The 18,462-nt window shown below is 35.2% G+C and overlaps 1 protein-coding gene across 1 annotated transcript; it reads left to right on the top strand.

The window, feature by feature from the left end:
- Window positions 1-426: 426 nt before the first annotated feature.
- On the top strand, window positions 427-17,910 carry LOC131047783 (uncharacterized). Its single transcript, XM_057981567.2, has 3 exons — window positions 427-580; window positions 1,044-1,219; window positions 17,524-17,910. The coding sequence occupies exons 2-3, from the start codon at window positions 1,064-1,066 to the stop codon at window positions 17,569-17,571; spliced, it is 204 nt and encodes a 67-aa protein (XP_057837550.1). The 5' UTR covers window positions 427-580; window positions 1,044-1,063; the 3' UTR covers window positions 17,572-17,910.
- The last annotated feature ends 552 nt before the right edge of the window (window positions 17,911-18,462 follow it).

The following is an 18,462-nucleotide window of genomic DNA, read 5'->3' as shown; positions in this document are numbered from 1 at the left end:
ATCTCACTAAGAGAAGATAATATCAACTCGTATAAACGAGCAATCATATAATAAGAAAGATTAAATACTCGACTCTCTACAGGCTATACTTAATAGGTTTGGGAAGCTCATCAAATCACACCCCAATCGAGAGGAATCAATAACAGTTTTGTCACAACCCATATTAGTGAGGCAATCAACGAATGCATTACCTTCACGATAAACATGTGAGATGATGAGGTGCTCAAACATATCAAAAAGAGTCTATATTTGTTCAAGAATATACCGAAAATGCCAATTATAATTATAATTATTATAAATATACAAATTTAGCCATTACAATTCTCTTTAGAATTTTTATTTTCAAATCATTTTTATTATTATTAAAAATATTGAAGGCTGGCAAACACAACCACAAAGTTGTTACTGGGATTTAAACAAATTACATTATACACATCCTATATCAAATTCCAAACAAAAAAAACTTCAAAAACAAATCCTAAAATTGAGAGCACGCCTATAAATTAATAATTTCCTTGCCCTATTTCCATCGGCATTTTTCGTTTTCAGCCAAGCGCAGGACCAAATCAAAGTAAAAGAGGTATGTGAAGAAATCCTTGTTTGATTACAAATATGAAGAAAAAAATTTCCTTACGCTATCATGGATCTGAAAAATTTGCTCGTCTGTTCGCATTCAAATCCTTATACAATAATGCGTTCTGAGATCTTGCAAATTTGGCGACTTTACCATAAATTAACTGCGTTTTCTGAATCGTCGGTTCATTTCGCTCTAGCCCTCTTTTTTGTCTTTTCTCGTCGTTTTCTTTTTCTTTATCGTTGAGATATACGGAGACATATCGAAAAATACAGAGCCAGCAAGGAAACATAATATAAGAAGGGTTTCAACTTAAATTTAGCATATTCCAAAATACTGAACCAGCAAATCCCCAGGCGTCTTTGTGTCTGCAATCCAGTTCTTTCTCTTTGTTTGACTGCTTTCTTTATTTATTTCGTTCTGTGCATGCAGTTAATGGGATCTTTACTAGTTGTTTCTTTTCCTGCAGGTTTTCAACTCAAAGGAAAAATGACTGAGCCACCTTTCACTCCAAGGGAGAAACTTTACAACAAGCAAAAGTTCTTCCAAAGCGTTCACAAACACACGTATTTGAAGGGGCCTTATGATAAGATAACCTCTGTGGCCATTCCAATTGCACTTGCAGTTACAGCACTTTCTATGATTGTATGCCTTTTCTTTGGACCTAATTAATTTTAAGTTTTTTCTGTTCTGTAAGGATAATGATTAATTGTTTTTTTTGGGTTAAATACGTTTGCATCTTCTTAAAAAGAGATAAAAGAGTGGTTTTGTTTGGGGTTCTTGTCCGAAGTTTAAAATGTGTTCCTATTGGCCACAGCCCTGACTCATGGCTTCAAGAGATTTTACAAAATAGAAACTACTTATACATTGTACAATTTGTAATAACCCTAGGGCAGAAAACAAACAACTGCATATCGCTGATATTATTTAGAGCTGCTCAAGTTCTGGACATATAGGGCATACTTAGTAAGTTGCATCAGTAATTTAAGAAATTGTAACTAATCTTCAGTGACTTAAAAAGTCCACAATATGAACACCAGGTTTATATTTATGTTAGTCTACTCAGAAGTAACACAACAGAACTCAAAAAACACAAATATGACTGTAAAAAAAAATTATTTTTGCACTTACAACTGTTAATGGTATATGCTGTTTGCTGTTTCTACTCATCACAATTTGGCTCTCAATTTCATGAGCAACTAATTTATGGATCTGAGGAGAATTCACTGAGCTAGACAACTTAATACTGTCTTCCCAAACGATTATTAATACATCCAGATGTTTCTGTGAAGTTTCAGTTACCTTTGTTGAATCAAAAAGACATTCTGTTTGTTGAAACTTGAAACCCTAGCTCGAAATATGCAGATCTGACTTGTTCCTCTGGTCCTTCCCTCATTATCAACTCAATCCGTGCTTTGGATCTGGCTAGATTTATGCCCAGGTGGGGTTGATTCATGGTCAGATGTGAAATAATGCAACCTGCCCCTGAGCTGATGAAAGATTTGATGCTTCAAATTGATGGTTGCTGTGCACAAACTCAGATATCACCTGGTGATGAAGATTCATTCCTTGGTGTGACGTGATGACATGAGGTGCTAACCTGAAACATTTGTGCTGGTCCAGGGTGGAAATATTCAGGACAGAATAGGTGCATAGAATAAATGTTGTCTATTTTCAGATATACTGATGTCCTTCTTGGTCAATTTATCCTTGCACAGACCTGTAGATGCAAATATAGAGTTAAGCACAAATATAAACTCCAGTACAGTGGAATTTGCACTCAAAATTGTTAATTTAGTGATCAGATTTAATTAATTAACAGAAAATAAATGAAATGAACATACACATAACACAAAAAACACCAAAGATACCCTGGGAAAACCTCCCTCTTGGAGGAAAGACCCAGCGTCAAAGATCCAGATAAATCTTTATATATATGAGCAAAATTACAAGTATTGCTTATCTGATCTAGCTAACCAGATAGGGCACAATCCAACTAAGTCAGATCACTGAAGTGCTGGAATGAATTCGCTGATCAAGTCTCAGTTTTCCAAGGAATGGACATTGCTGGAAATCAATCAGCACACTCGATATGACTGCAGGAGCTTGGAGATGACTTCGCTAAGCTTAGGAACCAGTTCGGTAGCCTTGAGAATCACATTGCCAACCTTGAGGACTACTTCGCTATCTTGAAGATAAATTTGCTAATTTGGAAGACAATTCGCTAACTTGGAAGACAATTCACCAACTTGGAAGTCAAACGTTATCGCTGAGTAGTAAAATCAGAATTCACTATTTGAAGAAGATTGCTTGATTATGATTGAATTGATACTGAGATGAATCTTGTTATATACAAGATTCATCTTTACATTTTTCTCCAAGTCGGCTAGGGTTCTATTTAAAATTACATTCGTATTTTCCTTCAGCGCCCAATTTGAGTTCAAATTACAAACATGTTACATTTAGCCTTCAGCGCTTAATGAGGCTCGATTTTGGATGCCTTTTACAAGTTACAATAGTACAATTTTGGGCCCAGCCCAAGGTAAGTAATTTGCTCATATATATTTATTAATTTTGCACATATAATCCGATTCTAGCTATCGGATTTCAACAAAAATTAGTTAGTGTTTGTGTCCTGACCTGAATAGGTTTTTGTTCTAAAACACTGTTTCAAACTTTTTCAAGTTTGATAATGATTGAGAAATGATAGTTGGATGATGGTAAATGTTTAAATGTTCCCTTTTTAATACCTGTTGGCTCTTGATAAAACAAAAGTGTTGGCACCATAATTGAAAATAAGATGGTGCCACCCAAAAATCAAAGTGAGTTGGCCCAAGAGGATTTATTATTATCAAAATATAATATTAATATTATTATTTCTTATAATACAGTGTTAATTTTTTTTTTAAGTAAATTAATATTTTTTTCTCCCAGTGGAGGGGAGATGACAGTCCTCCCATTCATATGTTGCTTGTCCTCAATCAATAACAAATCTGGAAGCCCTATCCGCTTCATGACGACAGCATAACATGGATTCATACTCATCAATCTTGGGCACTACATGGGTACTATAGCAAATAAACTATCTTCTTTAGCAGTAATATAATACTCACTAAATTGGGTTTCCTTGTGGTCTTTGCCATCTCAATGATCTCATTAACATGTGTAAGCTTTGGGCCTTTGGCATCATGTGCAGTTACTCTATCTGGACTGGTTTCATGAAATTTGCCTTGGAATATTGGGTTTCCTCATGGTCCTTGCCATCTCAATGATCTCATCAACATGTGTAGGCTTTGGCATCATGTGCAGTTACTCTATCTGGATTGGTTTCCTGAAATTTGCCTTGGAATCTACAAATTCAGATCATGATACTCTAAAGTGCTGTTTCATAGCTGCACAAGGAAAATCTGAGTAGAATCTTTATAACATGGGTGTAGCATTGCACCACTTTGCTTTGAACCCGAGTTATAAAGGTTAGCAGCCATTCTTCATCACTGATTATGGATTGTAAACTTGGCCATAATTTGACTGGCAACTCGTCTTGTTACTTGTCCCACAATCATATCGTACCCATGGGTATTCGAATTGCTATTCTACTAGCAAGAACAGAAATCCCTAGCCTTTTTTTGTGGGACTTTCTTATGTGCTTCTGTTCTTCTGATTCATCCTTCTCAGGGCTTCTTGTTTCAGTTTCCTTTTGCTGGCCTTCTAGTCATTGCCATGCTCACAGTCTGCTGATGATAGCTATTCTACTAGCAAGAACTGAAATCCCTAGCCTTTTTTTGTGGGACTTTCTTATGTGCTTCTGTTCTTCTGATTCATCCTTCTCAGGGCTTCTTGTTTTGGTTTCCTTTTGCTGGCCTTTGTAGTCGTTGCCATGCTCACAGTCTGCTGATGACTGGAGTTTGTTTTTACCATCACTAATAATGAATGTATTTTCCTCTGGAGTTCTAGATGGCTTGAATTTTCTAATATGGAAGTAATCAGTATTGATATGATTTTCTTTGAAAAAATCTGGATTGACAATGTTTTTACTAGCCTCTGATCTATCTGGCTTGACAACTTCAATGCTATTCCCTATTTTGACATTTCCACCACTATCAGCAGCAGTAATATCTGGTTCCAGAGGTTTTTTGAAGTCTTGGTAAACATCATTTGGTTCTATCCCATTCCCATCATTGTCAACACTATCTTTTTCAATCACAACTTTAGAGTTGATATCCCATGCTTTTGCATTTGAAGGATTCTTACACAAACATTATCCGATTTTAGGGAATTTTTATTGTCGCTCTTGACTTTAGCTGTTTGTAACTCCTTGTCAACATAGGGAACACTTTCTACTTCAGTCACCAGTGTAAAGTTGATATCTCATGCGTCCATATATGCAGCACTCTCAACATTTACTGTCTCCGGTTTTAGCATATTATGGAGTCATTATTGATATTCTTTGATCTCAACACATTCCCAACATCTACAACATTGCCATTGTCGACCACAACGTCAACTTTGATATCCTTGATTTTCATGTGTGTTGAACTTTTAGTATATAATTTTGGTACATTTCTGCCATCTTCATTACCATATTACCATCATCGACCACAACGTCAACTTCGATATCCTTGGTTTTCATATGTGTTAAACTTTTAGTATATAATTGCAGTACATTTCTGCCATCTTCATTAATGTTGTCTTCTACTAACTTGTTCCCAGGATTAACAATGATATCTAAATCAGTTGCAAGTGGACATTTATGTTTCTTGTTTTTATATTCTCAGCACTGTCAAAACTAACAATCTCTAATTACAGCATATTACTAGTGACATTGACAACATGAAGTGCTTCCAAGCCATTGGCTGCATGGTATTATGATTCTTTTCAATCGCACCAGAATAGCCAATATCACTGTTAGCGTATCCATGGCACTGTCAATAGCAATTGTTTCTGAGTTCATCACATCGATGGATCCAAACTCATTATTTACTGCTCCCAACCTACTCCACTCAACCGCATCTCCCTGGTTGATACCTCTTGTTCTTATATTCACAGTATCATCAACAATAGCATCTCATTCCAACACCATTTTAAAATTATTATTAACATCTTCCAAACCATTCACAAGATTGACAGCACTCTTTACTACTGTAATAGCCAGGGAAATGATATAACCTGTGTTTATATTCAAAGCATAGTCAACACCAACATATCTGGTTTCAGCACATTTTTGGAATCATAGTAAAAAATGTCTGTACTGAATACATTATCATCATTGACAATATTTTTTTTCTTGTGACATTTGCAGGGTTAATTTCCCCCATTTGCATATTTGCAGCATTGTCGGCAGCAAATCTAAGGTTGGAGACCATTCTCATGGTGGCCCTTTGGTTCATGTATCTTGCAGCCAGTACTTGTCCCTATGATTTTTAGTTGGTGACTCTCAACAAGAAATTTCCATTTTGCAAATGCATCCAAGACAAACCAAACATTATCATAATGAAGTATCTTCCCTTGAACTCTTCTTCAGCTAATGATGACACCCTGTAGTCAATGGCAACCCCGGAAATTTAATCACCATGGGATGCCAGTCAAATTTCAGCCAAGTATAATCACCGAAATAGGACTCACCTTTGGATTAGGTGGTGATCGCTGCCTACTGATGTTACCTTCCCCTTGTCATGATTCACTTGGGGTTTCCTCTTTGATGTCTTGTAGCTCTACAGCTTTGCTTTTGGTTTTCAATTTCATGACGAACTTTCCCATAAAATGCTCCCTGTGCAATCTCCATGTTTTGTTGATCTCTCCAAGACCCATGATATAAAAATCTTGGCACATCTCTTGTTCACCCCAAAGACTGATCAATTGTCTCGCCTTCATGGTGCTAGGAATGTGTAGTGCCTTATCTTTCATAAACCTCTCAACTTGCTTTTAGCTTGATACCCACAATGCCTTACCAAACTTAGTTACAAAATATTATATAACGAAATGGCACTTATTTTGCTTACCTTCTTCTAGCATCAAATACCCTGAAGTAAGTATCTTCATTTAGTCCTCAAGTGTGGTAAGGTGACAATATGTTGAATGTTTCCATTGTCCTTCAATGTGCATTTTGAGTGAGTGACTCTTATCATTTTGCAGATCTTCATCAAGCATCCTATAAACCCATGAGGTCTTATTAAGAGGATGTGTCAACATGTTAGTCCTAAAATATAAGTCACCACATACCTCATGCTTGCTCATGGTCAAGCTTAACCATTCTATCCACATATGAGGGATGGAGAAATTACAACCAATGGTGGGAGTAGCTCCATCAAAGACATAGTCTCCCAGACCTCACACCATTGCATGTGAATGTCTTTGAACTTGAATAAAGGGATCCTTATAGGCATATAGAAAATATTGAGAGTGGGGGGGGGTGTGAATTAGTATTTTAGATTTTTAAGCCTTCAAAAGCATGAAACAACATAAATACTTAAAGAGAGCAACCATGAAGACATAAACACCAAATTTTATCTTGGAAAACCCTTTCGGGTAAAAAACCATGACATACAAAACTTATATTAAAAAAAATGGGCACCAACCCAGATTACAAACGAGAGCACCAACCCTCTTTGAAACACCAACTCCGAACAACTGAAGCACCATCCCCAGATAGAGTACATACTCAAAATGAAACCCAGAAATCACTGAAACAAATATGACATCTCTGTTTATTTTGGCAGTAGATGAATCAATGAATGTATGCTTGCGGCCACAAAAAGTACACTACTTTTTCTTTTTAGTCAGCTCAACACATAACAGCCGGCCTTGATCAGAACTAATGCTGACTTTTCTTTTTAAGAAAAAGGCACAGCTGCAATTAAAACCTTAAGATGTGCCCTTTGAACCAGACTGAAATTAGTCCCGACAAAAATATTCCCAGCTCAGTAATATTAGTGGCAACCAGAGATATCCCATCAATCCCCTTACTGGCATGGAGATGTCTTTTTTTTGAGTTGTGGCAACAAGACAATTTTTTTTTTCCGACTATATGTAAGTCCTCCAAATACCTTTTTTGAATGAATTCATTAGAAAGATGGAAAGACCGTAAAATGCGATATCCTTGTATTAACACCATCTGCAAATCCCCTCCACATTTTTTACTACACTTAGTCATAGACACATAACTAGCACTTATAATTACTGCGACAGCTTAAAACGTACACCATCCGCAAATCCCCTCCATCACCTTTTTACTACTCTTCTGTTACAGACTCATAACTAGCACCTATAATTACTGCGATAGCTCAAAACATTACATCGGCGTACATAACAGACTTAATATATTTAGCTCTCCACTCAAGCACCATAACTTTATAAAAAGCAGATAAACTGACTCCATAAATATTATTCACAAGGCTTCTTACACAATGCGTTATGCGCTGCAAACTATTCATTCCAATTTATTTTTCAAAATGGCGAAGAGAAACCATATATAGTTAATGCCATGAATCTCCTTTTTAATAATGCATAGCAATACACAATTGCATGCCCATATAGTTTATGAGTTTGAAAATTCCATCACTGACAAGTAGCCAAGCTGGCAGGTGAAGTGGACAGGCAGCCAGCTTAGGTAGACAACCAAGCAGCTCAAGTAGCCAGCCAACTAGCTCAACCAGACATCCAGGTAGCTTAAGCAAAGAGGCAAGTAGCTCAAGTAGACACCCAAGCAGCTCAAGTAGAGAAGCAAGTAGCTCAAGCAGGTAGGCAAGTAGCTCAAATAGACAAGCAAGTAGCTCAAGCAGCTCAAGCAGGCTACCACAACCAAGTAGCTCAACCAAGAAGCCAAAATTTGTCAACCAAAATCTGATGGATAATCAGCAGTCTTAACTAGTATTTCATTCCAATTATCTTTTCATAAGCCTTGACAATTATATTTTGACATCAATGACAAAATCTGCAACAATACTTGCAATTCCTCCTTATGGGGGTCAATTTTAGTTGAAGAATGCAATAGCATAACTAATATCTTGCAAATCATCATCACATGGTCCAATCACTTACAACATTGCAAATCATCATTACATGGTTCTATTTCTTCGATACTTGAAAATTGGGTGGATGTTTCTTGGACATCGCTGGTCATTATTGACACTTCTTCAGTCAACTTGAAGCCTTTGTGCCCAACAAATTGAGTCTTTCCCACTGTCACTTCATGGATTGTTTGCAGGGACATGCAATCTTTAGAAATTAACAAGGAATCTTCACCTTCAACTTGCTTGTAGGGTTCCTCTTCTTCGTAGCTTTGATTTTTTGCCCTGCTTTACTATCACAACTTCTTTTTTGACCTCTTGTAATTTTGGCCCTGATGCACCATTCATTGTTTTAGGTTCCATCATCTTGGGCTCTTCTATCAGGAATGATGTTTTGGGCTCTTGCTCCTTGATCTCCTCTTTAGCAATTTCTAAATCTTTCTCTTCTTTACTCTTTCATCTCATGTAGTCATAAAGTCTTTCTTTTATCCGTATTTCTCTGTTCAAGACATCTCAAATAATCATCAAAAGGAAGTATGGATTCGATTTCATCCGACATTCCTTGATATTGGTCAAAGATTTTTTGGTGGCTTCAAGTGGGTACCTTTATTGATCCTTTCGTATTTTAGCAATAGCTTTTGAATAGGATCGATGCCTTCTTTCTTGGGTAAGAATTTAGCTCACCACTCAATGGTCTCTCTCCTAAATTCCCAGATCTCTTTGACTAAATTCAGAATAAAGAATCAGCCTTGCAGGCTGGCAGGACACACTGCTCTGATACCACTGTAATAACCTAGGGCAGAAAACAAACTACCACGTTTTGCTGTTATTATTTAGGTTTGTCCATGTTCTGGACATATAACGCATATTTAGCAAGTTACATGAGAAATATAAGAAATTGTAACTGATCTTCAGTGAATTGAAAATTCCACAATGTGAATACCAGATTTATATTTATTTTGGTCTTCACAGAAGTAACACAACAGAATTCAAAAAACACAAATATGACTGTAAAACAGAATTATTTCTGCACTTACAAGTTGCAGCTGTTAATGATATTTTCAGTTCACTGTTTCTACTCTTCACAATTTGGCACACAATTTCGTGAGCAACTAATTCATAGATCTGAGGAGAATTCACCGAATTAGAGAAACTTATTATTACTGAAATTTCAGGCACCTTTTTTGAATCAAAAAGACATTTTGGTTGTTGAAACCCTAGTGTGAAATTTGCAGATTTGAGTTGTTCTTCTGGCCTTCCCTCAATACCAAATCAACTAATGTAATACCACTAATCTGATGTAAGATTTGATGCTTCCAATTGATGGTTGCTGTGCACAAACTCAGATTTCACCTGCTGATGATGGTTCACTCCTTCCACTGGTGTGACATGATGACATGAAGTGCTAATCTGAAACAGGTTTTCTGGTCCAGGGTGGCTGAAACAGGTTTTCTGGTCCAGGGTGGCAAGATCCAGGACTGAAGATGTGCGCAGACTAAATGTTGTCAATCCTCAAATAATCTGATGTACTTCTTGAGGAATTTGGACTTGGGCAGATCTGTAGATGCAATTTTAGAGTTAAGCACAAACACAAACTCCAGTACAGTGGAATTTGCACTGAAAATCAGGTAGGGTTTGTGGCCTAACCTTAATAGGGTTTTGGGGATTGCATCCCAAAACAGAGTTTCAAACTTCTTCAAGTTTGATAATGATTGAGAAATGATGGTTGGATGATGATAAATGTCAGAATGTTCCCTCTTTTATACCTATTGGCTCTTTGATAAAACAAAAGTTTAGTTGGCTCCAGATTGAAAATGAGTTGGTGCCATCCGTGAAACAAAATGAGTTGGCCCAAGGAGATTTATAATAATTTATTAGTAGTTCCTGCCAAGGCAGGGATACTTATGCATTCAATTTCTTTTAATAATTTAACCAGTCATAACATAGAATTAAAATTTTTGAACAAATTCCTATAGTTATATTTAATTGATTATTTGAAATGATTGTAAAAATGTCATTTATCTGTCTTTCGTTCACTACTGTATAGGTCATATCTTGACTTTATTGTATATTTCTTATTGGTTGATTTTTAGAAATGGTCATTAGAAAATTAATTTGTCATTCAATTTTTATAAAAAAGTTGTAATGCTTTAAATTTTGTACTTAAATTACTGGTTGATTTTAGAAATGGTCATTGCAAAACTAATGTATCATTCAATTTTTATAAAAAAGTAGTAATGCTTTAAATTTTGTACTTAAATTGTTATCCCTATTAATTTTTTGAATAGTGTTATAGGTATGGCATGGGGGCAAAATAATTTAATTTAAATTTTATTAATACCTACAATTTAGCAATTTGCAATTATTTTGTTAATTTGAATTCACCATCTACATATGAATTTTTCTGATATATTTTTTAATATATTAAATTGTTTTGGATATATTTGTATTGTAATTTTTTTTCATATTTGTATATTTTTATTGGTGTACCATCTTTTGGTATTTTGATCCTCAAAAGTTTAAAACTTAAAAAAATTATAAATTTCCTAATCTTTAGACAATTTGAAAAAAATAGTGATTTCTGACAAATTAGTAAGCAAATCCTTCTTTGCAGTCTAAACCAAATTCTTTAGTAGCACTAATTAAATCTTTAGACTAACACAAACAATCACACTATTGGTAGGAACTTGATGCAATGCGTTTCTTCTTAAAATTTAATTTTATTATTATTATTTATAATATTATTTTATTATTACTTATAATATAGTCCTTTTAGAAAAAAAGCACCTTAAATAAGTTAATATTTTATTCTCCCAGCGGAGGAGACATGACACAATTCTGCAAAAAATGGGCAACTGCAGAATGGGAAGTCAGCCCAGCCCAAGATCCCTAAACCTTCTTAATTTCACACTTTCTCCATGAAAAAATAAGAAATAATAACAAATGTCTGCTCAAGCTCAAACTAAGCACAGAAAAATGGCAGCAACAGAAAACTTACTGGTTCAGAGACCAGAAACCACCAAACCCAGTGCTAATGTTTTCAATCGGTTGGAATGGGGTCCCCATCCTTAGGGGAGGAGGGGCATTGTTCAACAATTCTACCTCTGATTTCACATCTGCTAAATGACCTCCCAGCTTACTGCTGTGATCATTTGAGAAAGAAACTTAGACATCAATTTTTCTCAAAAAATCATCTGCCATAGTTGAGTTTGTTAATTACACCCATGCGATCCTCAATTCTATCTTTGGCTGATGATGGTTTTAATCAGCTACAAATATGCAGCCTTCTAGACAGAAAAACCCTCTTCAGCTATTCATAAAGAGGAAGGCGGGTAATATAATGTTCAAGCAAGTGTTATTTACTCCTGGTATAACGCCAGATGTACATTCTTTCTGCAAGGCAACCAAATGCAATCAGCTTGCCCACCCATCTGCTTTTTTCCTAATAGTTGAAGGCATATAGCTCATCAGCCTATCTCTACCGTGATAGTGGTTCATGTGGAGCCCAATACAGCTATTTGATTAGCATTTGTAAGACTGAGGTAAAAGAAAAATAAAATTTAACTTGCAGAGTTGCGAGATCTAACAAAAAGAAAATAATTACTTTCACAAAGGAAATCTATACTCATTGCCTAAGAAATTTTGTTATGTTTTTACCACTACCCGTGAGTTACATATCCTAAAGCATGGTTCTAGACAGAATTTTAGAGGTTAAGTGTTGCATAATAGTTAGTTTTGCATGATAATAATGCTGTGTATATAATTATTGCCCAATTTGAACTTGTAGACATTTAATTCATTTTAGACATACACAAGGTAAGTTTGCAGAGATGGTTAAGCATTTGTGTGATTCTTAACGTTTTCAATTTGCTTTCCTAGCATAGTAATTATGACATTATTAGAGAAACTATTGTCCTTGTCAAATCTTAAATTTGGTAACTCTAGGATGGTACTATAACAACATTTCACTATACAGTTTTAAACATGGTAGTGCAAGCTCCCTTCCATCGTCAGATTTTCTACAGTAGGTTTTGATTTTTAAATAATTTGATAAAATGACTAGGATACACATACATGCACAATATTTAAATTGATTGCCTTGTAATAGTGAATTTTCAATAGTAGCTAACTATAGGCGAAAAGTACTCCCTCTATGTTGTATATATCATTCCATACAGTACTCTTGAATTTTACTATACCACTGGGCAGATTGTAGTCAAGAGAGCTCAATGTTATGTGTAAGGCATCTAATCTGTATCTTGCGGTGAAGAGATAGCAATCAATTTGGTTCACATTGTCCGCATACCTCTAATCTGTGCCTAATGGGATATGGTGTCCATTAAAGTGCACCTAAGACTTGTTAAGTCAAGCACTCAATCTGAAAGGGCACAACTCTTGCCAAGGGAAAAGGCGTGTGTGAAGAGGTATGTCCCTGCCCCAAAGGAAAGATATAAAAGTAGAACAATTTCCCCAAGGAAGGGCATCAAGGAAGGAACTGAATCAGATCAGACCAACTAAAAGCAGGAGGATTTTACAAATAAGAGCAGGCCTATTACATCCAACATATAAATATATTAATACAGTAGATTATAAGCATTCCATTGAATATCATATCTATTCAAGGTATAATAAGCAGACCTTAGAGCAGATCTAAGGAACATTTATGAGCAGAAATGTGTGAAGACTATGAGCAGATTATTTCAGAGTTCACGAGTAGTTAATTTCAGACTCTATGAGCAGCAAGAGATCGAACAGGGGCAGACCTGATATAATCAGATTCAGGCATACAGATATTAGTAACTGATTTGATTTGAAATAATAATTCTTGTGGATCTCAACTAGGATTTGTGATTTTAGGGCAAAAAACTAGGGCATTTACAAAAAGGGACATTACACCCAGATTTAATATTGATTTGAAATAGGGAAGAAGAAAAAACCCAAATAAACAACTAGCCTATGTAGCTCCTCTGGAAGATGACGACGAAGAAGTGCTATTCACACACATGCTAGTAATGGATCTAAAGTAATAACTAAAGGAGGAGGAAAGATCGAAGATCGAAATCCCCCAAACATAGTTGACAACTCCTAAGTTTGGAGTTATTTGCCCTTAATTTGCTTTAAGGCCTTTCTTCACTATTGTGACTAGAGTGTTTACTCCTAGATTTAAGAATGGTTGGTGAAATTTGGTAACATGATAAGTTTTAAGATTATTTAAACATTTATTATTATTACTCTCTCTCTCTCTCTCTCTCTATATATATATATATATATATATCCATCCTCTAGTACTTTGAGGGGCAACAAAGTTCCAAGATTTAGATGCATGATGATTGGCAGTGTTCATAAGTTTTTGCTAGGAGATCATTTATTTTCAAGATTACTGGGAGATGTGTTTCTGGACCCCTCGGATGTGTCTTGGGTACTGGAATGCGTCTCCAGTACTGGAAACATGTCAGGAGTCGCTGTGTAACATTTGGACACTCGGTGTCAAGTTTCCTGCTGTCTTTGGTTGCAACTGGAGCATCTCACGATGGGAAAGAATAAAATGTTTTGAAAAAATTGCTAAAATATGCGCAAAAACCCTTATGTAATAAAGAACGGAGAAAAGATTGAAGATTGAAATCCCCCAAACATAATTGACAACTCCTAAGTTTGGAGTTATTTGTCCTTAATCTGCTGTTAAGGCCTTTCTTCACTATTGTGACTAGAGTGTTTACTCCTAGATTTAAGAATGGTAGGTGAAATTTGGTAACATGATAAGTTTTAAGATTATTTAAACATTTATTATTATTACTCTCTCTCTCTCTCTCTCTTTTAAGATTATTTTAACATTTATTATTATCTCTCTCTCTCTCTCTCTCTCTCTCTCTCTCTCTCTCTATATATATATATATATATATATATATACTCTAGTACTTTGAGGGGCAGCAAAGTTCAAGATTTAGATGCATGATGATTGGCCGTGTTCATAAGTTTTTGCTAGGAGATTATTTATTTTCAAGATTTCTGGGAGATGGTTTCCGGACCCCTAGGATGTGTCTTGGGTACTGGAATGTGTCTCCGGTACCAGAAACATTTCAGGAGTCGCTGTGTAACATTTGGACACTCGGCGTCAAGTTTCCTGCCATCTCTGGTTGCAACTGGAGCATCTCACGATGGGAAAGAATAAAATGTTTTGAAAAAATTGCTAAAATATGCGCAAAAACCCTAATGTAAAAAGACCACATAAAATAAAATGCGGAATGGATATGAAATGCAGGATAGACACAGGACAATCTATAATATTTTTATTTTGACTTGCATTTTCTTTAGCTGCCGGTTAATATTTCATTATTTTGATTTCAAATTTGGATGCCATTTTCGGGGCATTGTTTGATTTAGCGTCCAAAAACAATCATTTAAATTAAATGAGTGCTCAAAGTGGATTACACCATGGAAGCAAATATGCCGTGGATGTGTTTTATCCATGGTTTGGGACCATAATACACTTAGTTATAATATATTATATAATAATAATTAAATTTTATCATTTATATTTTTATTTAATAGTTTTAAATTTGACATGATATTTTAAATTCATTAATATAATAATATATCTTTATGAATTTAGTTTTTATTTTTAGGCAATATATTTATGGTTTCAAAATTCAAGTGAAATTAAGTTTATTCTTTATTTATTATTTTTTGGCTTAGCTGCTGGTCCTGGTTTGGAATTGGATTCTGGTTCGAAATTCGGTTCGCAAATTCGTTCATTTTTTTTGGGGGTGGGTTTGGGTTCGCTTTGGGTTCATTCGTACAAAAACATATAAAAATAAAAAATAAAAAATATATACATATATACAGCAGCAAATATATACAAATGGGATTTGACATCTAACATCTAGATCAAGTTTTGAATATAAATAAATGCAAGCATTGAAATCATTTTCTATTGGATTCAACTCTTCGTCTTCTTGTGTCAACTCAACTCTAGGAAAGATTCAAAGAATATAGGCTATGTAGGTCGACAATTTTATTTGACTTAATACCTTCTACTTCATTATTTTGTATAGATTTGGTGGAATTGTTAGAATTGTTCATGTTTTACAACATTTGAAGAAGTATTTGTGTTGTTTGCTCTTGTTGTTTTGCCATTTGTTCCTAGCTATGTGCTATTTGTTGTATTTGCATGAAGGCTCTCCAATCCTCATCCCAATCCAACATCTTCTTACTCCTACCTTCAATTCCAGACCCTAACTATCGTGACTCATCTTCTGGCTTCTTTCCAAGGCCCATGCTTAGCTGTATACACAACACATACTCAAAAGGCTAGCAAGTTTGCTGTCTCTAATAGCAATGTAATAACCCTAGGCTTTCTTTTAATTGTCCTAACCCATTAGAGCTTACATAGACACACACCCAGTTTGAAGAGAAAATGACATGACAGTGAGTAGCTGTTTGTAATGAATTAAACACACAAGAAACACAACTATAATAGATTTAAATTATAAACAGTTCAAAATCTGAATCAAATTTGTTGTTCATGCACCTAGTATAGGGTGAGTGTTATCACTATTCTTTTCCCTCTGAAAAATACACGCTTTTGAATTTGCAAGACAGAAGAATCACAAAGAAAACAAAAAAAAAAGGTGTCAGATTGCCCAAATTCTCCTTGGGTTTGCAGCCGGGGTCAAAATTCTCTGGAAAAGTGTCAAAATTCTCCCTGGGTCCTGCTGATCAAACCCACATGGCAAAATACGAACCCTGGGCGAATTTCCAACGAACCAGAATTTAGGGCGAACCAAACCACAACCCAGCAGTTGCACAAAAGAATCTGGCAACTTAGTTTTTTGGCATAATAAAATAAATATAATAAACGTCTCCCAGTGTTTGCATAGTTAGTGACATGGGCCCATAAGAGATGCACTATCAGGGTTCTTGTTTTCAAAGCTCTAAACTTCTATATCATGATATTTTATGGAAATTATTAAATTATATTAAATAAATTGGCGTCTCCAAGTACCCATGCCTCCTATTTTTTAAAATTAGCTGTACTGGTACCAGGTTCCAATGTCTCCAAGTACCCCCCGTCTCCTGGTAATCTTGTTTATTTTCATTTTCCAAATGGGCATTCCTCATTTTATGCCCCAAGAAGCTCCGATTGACCATGCGAAGGGGAGTTAGTTTGCAGTCAAACAACTGCTCAATTTGGAGTTATTTGCCCTTAATCTGCTCTATGACTTCACTTCCGTGATTGGAGTGTTTATCACTAAATTTAAGAATGGTAGGTGATAGTTGGTAAAATAATAAGTTATTTGAAATCCAAAGATGAGTAATTAGTTTTGAAAGGAGTTGATGCATTTGATAGCCATTCAAAATCACCATAGGGGGTGGCTTTTAATCCTTTAGCAATGGTTCGTTATGCATGGACTCTACTGCAATTATGGTTGTAACCAGTTCACTACTGTGATTGCAGTTGTGATCGGGTCACCATTGCAATTGCATTGTTGTCTAGGTGGGCATTATGACAAGCTCACTAATAGTCTATTGTGATTGCGTTAGTGTTTACAAGATGACTGAAAATAAGTACTGAGAAGGCTTATGTCCATTTGATATCTTGACAATCGGTTTAAAGGCTGAGCAATTGGCAATTACCGACTTTTCAAAACTAGACTGGCTTGGTGGACATAAAAATAAGCTGGAAGAGAAGTAGAAAATGAAGACTGAGATTGCCAATACAAATCGCAGAATCTGGCATTTATTATGCACCTTAAGAATTTGTCAATTTTGTATATAGACAGACACAGACACAAACACGTATCTGACATATACTAATTTCTGTTCTAACTTTCCAATTTAGTTATAATTCGTGAAAATCTCAAAATTGTGCAATATCTAGCTTTGTTTGTGTGCATAGATTATCTTTTGAAGGACTAAGGAACCATTTGCTACATCTTTCTGCAGGGCCGTGGCATTTACAATATGTCTCATGGAGTAGGAAAGAAGGAATGATAAATTTGTCAGCATTGGGTCTTGCAAGGCAAGGGGATTTTCGAATTTTATTATTTGTGTAGAGTATGGACAAAGGATGAATTTTTCATCTGTGCTTTACAATCAAAATACTTCAATTAAAAATTGAGTTACAATTGATGAGAAGAATAAATTGCTGCCTTTATAACTTGCAAGTAATGTTCTTATTTCCCTTTTGCAGATTAATGTTAGAAGACTAGAAATAATAGTTTGTAGGGACATTACAGATTTTGTTGAGTTTTGATGTTTAGAAAATAGTTTATATTTCTGGCTTCTGGATATGTGAATGATATGTTCTATATTATTGGATCCCTTGTTTTTGATGAGTTTTCAATGGCAACAGTTATATTTCTGAATTAAAGATCATGGATCCCTTGTTTTTGATGAGTTTTCAATGGCAACAGTTATATTTCTGAATTAAAGATCATGAATACTAACAAGGCTTAAGATATTTTTAGTTTAGAGAAAATCTATGATTTTGGGTAATAGATTTGGTTCCAAATTTGTTCCAAGCAAAACAAAATTGAATTGATGTTCTACTTTGCCTTTTGGAGGCGTTCTGATTCATTTTCTTTTTCTGTATTTGGTATCATTTCACTAATGTATTAAGCATTGTTGTTCTGAGAAAAATATGTTTTTCCTTATTATGGCCTTTTATGGTGTCTTATTATGGAATTGTTCACTCTGACTAATTCTCCTGGTTATTTTAGAGTCTTTTTGATTTCCAAGGTAGGTTGTTGGAATGCTCAAGGTGCATGTTGCCATTTTGAATATTATGCAGTTTCTTTAATGGCTGTAAGGACAATGTTAATTATATTGGGTTCATTCAGTTCTGGCTTCCTAATTAATAGTCAGTTCTTTCAGGCATGAGTT

Source organism: Cryptomeria japonica, chromosome 8 (assembly GCF_030272615.1).
Source record: "Cryptomeria japonica chromosome 8, Sugi_1.0, whole genome shotgun sequence".
NCBI classification, from domain to species: Eukaryota; Viridiplantae; Streptophyta; class Pinopsida; order Cupressales; family Cupressaceae; genus Cryptomeria; species Cryptomeria japonica.
The sequence above is the reverse complement of the archived record's forward strand: the minus strand, read 5'-3'. Positions and strand labels throughout refer to the sequence as shown.